This window comes from Maylandia zebra, linkage group LG12, assembly GCF_041146795.1.
Source record: "Maylandia zebra isolate NMK-2024a linkage group LG12, Mzebra_GT3a, whole genome shotgun sequence".
Taxonomy (NCBI): domain Eukaryota; kingdom Metazoa; phylum Chordata; class Actinopteri; order Cichliformes; family Cichlidae; genus Maylandia; species Maylandia zebra.
The window spans coordinates 25,428,063-25,434,199 of NC_135178.1; the positions used below are offsets into that span (position 1 = coordinate 25,428,063).

Below are 6,137 nucleotides of genomic sequence, written 5' to 3' on the forward strand. Positions count from 1 at the left end.
GATAAATTACATACTTGTGTTTACAAGTACACCCAACAACATCCTCCCTTCATGTTACTTTAGTGGTCCAGGATTTTCTGATCAACTCCTTTGAGGAGTGATGTAATAATGCATCTGTAGTGTAGCAGGCATGTTTAAAAGAGGACTTGTACAACAGATAGCAGGTGCACATATTTAAACACTTGACATTTGAGGTGAATATGATCGCTTATTTTCTTGTTCAGGGATAAAATAAAACAATGAATATACTGTATGAAGCTAGAGCCAAAATTCGGCTTGGCATAAAGATTAGAAATAGGGGAATGCAGCTAGCTGAGCACCCTCCAAAATTCACCCAAATCCCAGCTCAGCAGCTGATTAATCTCATTCATCCTTTCTAAAATGTAGGAGCAAAATAGCAACATCACAGTGATGGATACAGTCACACTAGCTGTTAAGGTAATTAACCCGTCTTCTGGCTGCAGCTCCAGATGGATAGAGATGACAGCAGCAGTGGTCTTCTCATCCAAGATCTCGATAAGTGAAAACACATACCTCCTAAAATGCAACTATTCCATTATGCAAGGCAACATCCTCCACTGTTCTAATCAAGTGTAAACCTGGAAATTAACAATAACTTGGAGTATTTTTCATCTCAGACCATAAGCCACAAGAAAGTTGTTAAGTCATCAAGGGATGTAAAATGCTGCCAAGAAGCAGGCTATCCTCAGCTGGTCTTTTATGAGCCAACTGCCAGTAAAACGGATTTCAAGCCAATTAAGCTATACCATTCTCTCTCTTTGAATCCGTGCCATCATTCTACACACACTGACACCTCGGCATGACATATACCCAGAATAATGTTAACAGAAAAGAAGAAAGACAGAGAAAAATATCTATAAAAATATGGGGCTAACCCCAAAACCAACAGGGAAGAAGAAAGACAGGCAGACATGGGACTGTTTCTGACTATTATCAAAGTGTTGCGGTAAAACATATGGAGTACATAGCATCACAAATTAGATCCTGAAAGGACACTATGACTCATGAGAGGACTCCTTTTGCAAGAAAAGCGGGTCACAAGAACCCGTGAGAGGAGAAAAAGCTGGAACGAGGCAAAATGACCATATAGAAACACCGAAATCTCACAGCGGCCATCCTGTCCCCTTCCCAAATTTGCTGAACCTGATACTGGGATACATTAGGTTAGCACTGGAGGTCCCAGTGCGGCTATTACCTGACTAACTCAACATCGCAGTGCTGCCAGCCAGACATACACAGCCTGTCCACAGCACAGAGCAGCTTCTGTTAGCGGGCTCCTAACGATGGACTCATGTTCATGCCCTGGCTCTAAAAGGGAGTGAACTCGCATACGGGGCGTGATTTTTAAACTAACTTAGCGCTTCGTTATTCAGATGGCTGCTTGGCTGTTCAACCTAGCTGATTAATTGTTCTGTTCTATTTCATCAGATAAGGCGTTTGGAGCCCATTAAGCACACCTCTTAAAATATACAGAGCATTAAATCAGACTGAACAAGCATCTAAGAAGTCTGGTGTAGGAACAAGACCATCCACATTTGTCAGAAACATACACCTCAGGCTTATACCTGCAGCTTGACAAAGTTTACATGGGCCCCACTGTACACTTTTTGTGCTTACCATGCTGTTCACTTGTGTAAGAAGCTGGTGGAGGAAATCCCTAAGTCTGCTCATATGTAGGCAGGTGTCTTTCTGCGTGTCCGGACTGTCAGCCTGGCCCCATGCCACTGCTTTGTCCAACCAGAACTGCATCTCCTGGTCATTCAGCAATGGCTCTTCAGTTTGCAGGGGCTGGCTCAGTGGCTGCTGCTCAGACATTTGGCTGCTGGTCAATGAAAATTTACTGAGGAGCTAAGAGTGGAAAGATAAACAAAAAAAAAGGTAAAATCCAAATATTACACAGAGAGTATCTTATAATTTGTTCTTTATCATTTTTATTGGTACTTTCATTTATATACTATTTTTACATTTATGATCTTGACTTTGTGCAATGATTTAAAGCATATTAGCAGAATCTCTAAATGTTTTAAAGAAATTCTGTTTTGTATTGTGGAACTGGGCCACCCAAGACACTTAACCTGTAAACAGTGTTGAACACGGAAACTCCTTTGAAACCAGAACCTTCTTGCTGTGAGGCAACAGTGCTAACCACCACACCAACGTGCTGCCCTGTATTGAAAACATTAATCCAAATATATCAGTTAATAATTTCAATCTGCCAATGTTATTGCTGTGCTCTTCTTTAATATGTGTTCCAAAACTTTGTAGCACAGGTGGCACAGGGGGATAATCCAATAACAAGCTGAATTTACAACAAGCAGAAAATAAATTGAGGCAAATCCGATTATGATAACCTCTCGGCGATCAGGCCTACTTGCACACACATTCATGACAACCTACTGAAAAATAAACAGCACATTCTTCACCTTTTATGAAGACGGGGAGAGAAAAAACGTGTGTGGGGTGTGTGTGTGTGAGGATGTGTTTCGTGTCTGTAAATAGCCTGCTGAGAATGGTGTGTGTATTTGTTGTTTTTTGCTATAATGACGGGTCTGCGTGGGACACCACAGAGTTGTGTTTTATGATCACGTCGTTACACACGATTTGTTTAATGTCTTGCCATCATCTCTGCTGGAAAGCCCCTATGGCTCGCTGATGTGAATATATAAATACTCATTTTCAGGCAGGAAAAAACCCAGACCAAATTAGGAACAAACACCCCTTGTTGACTTGTGTCTAAGGGGCTCCATTTTTCAGTACAGTAGAATTGAAAAAGAACTACGTGCTTAATAACTAAAAGTAATGATGTCACCCACAATTTCTATCACACAGGCAGCTACCTGTGCACAGGAACATGCTAAAAACTGTGGTCACACAAAGTTGTTGGTCCAAATGCATGTCAGAAGAAATATGTACATGCACAAGCACACTCGTCAGCAGCTCTGGTGTTGGCTGAACACATTTTGGAGCAGGAACGAGATGTGACTGGTCAAATATTTTCTTTGAAGATTTGTTAAACTAAGCTTGTGGACTTTGGGTTACTCTGCGTTTGCTGTTCCAATTATGAGATTGTTGACATTATTTCAGTATAATCAAATCAGTCAAACATCACTTCTGGCAAATTTACTTCTGTATGCTCAAGTATGTCATATTTAAAAACACTTGGAATAACTGAGAAGGGCTGTCACAATATTAGTCTTGTTAAAGAGTTTAGAATAACAAAGTAATGCATTTATTCATTTTAACCAGTGTAGACAAAGCAACAAGGGCCATGGAGTAACTTAATAAGTGGAAAATTATGTGAATTATATGCTATTACTTTCACCTCACCAACTGCAAAATGTTCAACTGTGCAAAAAGGCTTATTAGTTGGGTTGCAACAAAGCATTCTCATACTTAATATATTAGCTAGCAAAACATCTTCATTCATCTGTAATTCGCAAAGAATTTCTACAAAAGGGCCATGCTTTTTTTGCAGCTGAAAACTAAGTGGAAACCAAAGAGAGTTTGGTACTGACAATCCATTAATCTAATTTTAATTTCAGCAACACATCGCTACTTCCCAAAGTGATCTATTAATAATAATAATAATTAAACCACCAAAATCATTAAATTTATTGTAAAACACAAAATAAAGGCAGGTACTCCCCCAAATTGAGCTGTACCTGTCAGTTTCCAAACACAGAAGCTCAACGGCTTGAATGCAGTAACTACGCCACACCACATGATGTCAGTATTTCTGCCGCTCTGCACTTAGGTACACATGCTGAAACATTGTCACTTCAGTGTTAACACACAGAATAACTTCGAATTACAACTCCTATGCCAATCGGTTTCATACTGCTGCATGAGCCCAGCGCTGATTTTCTTCCTTCGTAGCCCGCAACTCCTGGTATTTCAGCTGTTCGCTAATTAACTAAACCACTCTACAGTTACACGTCAATTTGCTCCTGTAGTTTCAAATTACGACTTGCCTGTAAATGAGACGTATAGCCATTAGACTAAAATCTCCACGGAGCAGAAGTCAACTGTATCCAATCATTCTTTATGACTTCGGAGAAGAAGGAAAGCTATTTGTGACTCGATGAAAACAAACTGAACTTCCCTCTTCAACCGGGGTTCCGCGTATGGAAGAAGACAATTGGCTGGGCTCGACGTCACCCGCGAACTTCCTCTCCGCACTGCCAGGTGGGAAATTGAGTCATATGGCTGAACGCTAAAATATTATCTGATAATGGCCTCGGCACACTGCAAAGACTGAAGTATGAGCAATGTTCCCTCTAATTTTTCACGTGTCTGAGCGAACACACAAACTCCCTGAGCGGTCCCTTGGACCACTGTAAGCAACATTAGACGTGTGCACTGTGGTCACGCCAGCATCGAATCCATCCAAGTTACATGGTTTATTAATATAACCAAATTACAGCCTTCACATTTATGTTAGACTTCTTTTAATTAACTGCTTTAGCCCACTTAGAATGAAAAAAAAAAATCTTGTTCATGACCTGTGCAGTATGTTAACACTATTGGAAGTAAAAATAACATGAAGTCCAATTTTGAAAACACAACTTTCTTTTCTTTTTTTTCTTTTTTTTTTATAAAGCTCTGACTTGTATTATGAGTATGAGTCTGTGGTCTCGGAGAGAGTCCTGTAACTCTCTGTCTGCAAAATACAGTATATAATGACCAATGTTGGGCAATTAATTATATAGTTACTTCTTCAAAACAAAGTTTTTTGCAGCTGTTTACCTAAAAATGCAGCCAAGGCGTTTTTTGTTTTTTTTAAATAAACATTTCAAACTATTTACAGAACAATCAGGTGTTCTGCATCAAATTTGCCACACAAATTATTTGTGCCACTCCAACAAATAATTTCTGTCCACTATGAGATAAAGGAGAACAACAACAACAAAAAACTGGTATAAAGTCCACACTTTTTCCATCAATTGTCCTGATCGCATCTCCAATGGTTGTACACGTTGTCGTTAACGTGGCTTCACTCCACATCAGCCGCTTTGCTAGCTAAAACACCGGCGTTGGCACATAAGGACGCTGTCATAGCCTGTCAATGATGTTGATTAGCTGCATAGATGTGAATGTGAATCGCATTATTGGCTGGACTATGGGATAAGGTGGCATCGTTCTGATCCCATACTGGAGCAACCAGTCACTTACTAATACTGAAAACAGAATTGTTAACGTATTTATTTTAATTTCAATTCAGGTTAGATTTTTTTTGTGCGCAAAGCAGATTTTCTGTGCGCAGAGACCGTGCCAGCAGTGCGTAATTGCGAACGCGCGCAGCTTGTAGGGGATATGGAGTATGAGTATAACGAACAACCATGAAATTTGAAGGTTTAAAGTGGTATGCATAAAGAGTTACCAGTGCTTCACGAAGAAGTAAAGAAAATAGTAAAATAAAGGTTTATTTGGATATTTTGTTAATGTAAGTAGTTTACAATGAACCAGTAGTCAGAGAAAGAATAGGACCTTTTCTTCTGTTGAAGAAGTAGAGGAGGCTGCAAAAATGTTAGGAATGTTTGAAAGTCTTGCATAATATAACACCATTATGGTTTGGTTGGTTCTCTGATTATTGTCATAATAATGCCTTACTTGTGCTGTTTATTTATTTATAGAACAATTACAGAGCAATTTTAAACATTATATCCTGACCAAAGTGATGAGATGCTGACTGATTACTAAGAGGATGTGAGTACACAAGCTAAAGTCTTGACACAATAGTATTTAAGGGAACAGACCAATAAAAACAAAAAGTGAAAAATGAAAAACAAAGCCTGGCGGTCATGCTGTTTGATTTAACTTAATGAATTCCATGTGATTTCCAACTTGTTATAAATTATAATTGCATGTGATCTATTGTGTTTTCACACTGTCATTTTGTCATAATTTGTTTAATCTAATCGTTTGTTTAATGATGAAAATATACATCTTTTCCATGCATAGCCTTATGTTCTCATCTGAGTGTACACATTTTCTTCGGGTTAAGGGTCCACAAGGTGAAGCAGAGTGCGTAGCATGGCCAGGAATTCAGGGGTCCCAGAGGGACACACTCTGGGACCCAAACCCAAAACTGTGAAGGGTTTCTAATCTGCATAGCT

At 39.3% G+C, this 6,137-nt stretch overlaps 1 protein-coding gene across 2 annotated transcripts in view; it reads right to left on the reverse strand.

The window, feature by feature from the left end:
• The window catches only part of fancc (FA complementation group C), a 33,093-nt gene extending 28,901 nt beyond the window's left edge, over window positions 1–4,192 (reverse strand). Inside the window, exons 1-3 of one of the 2 annotated variants that reach the window (XM_076890946.1) lie at window positions 3,993–4,192; window positions 2,097–2,187; window positions 1,639–1,869 (exon numbers count right to left, since the gene is read on the reverse strand). In XM_076890946.1, the coding sequence (XP_076747061.1) occupies window positions 1,639–1,836 (198 nt within the window). In that variant the 5' untranslated portion in view covers window positions 1,837–1,869; window positions 2,097–2,187; window positions 3,993–4,192. The remainder of the gene's footprint in view (window positions 1–1,638; window positions 1,870–2,096; window positions 2,188–3,992) is intronic. The other variant, XM_012918029.3, reaches the window with a different exon arrangement.
• Between the last annotated feature and the right edge of the window lie 1,945 nt (window positions 4,193–6,137).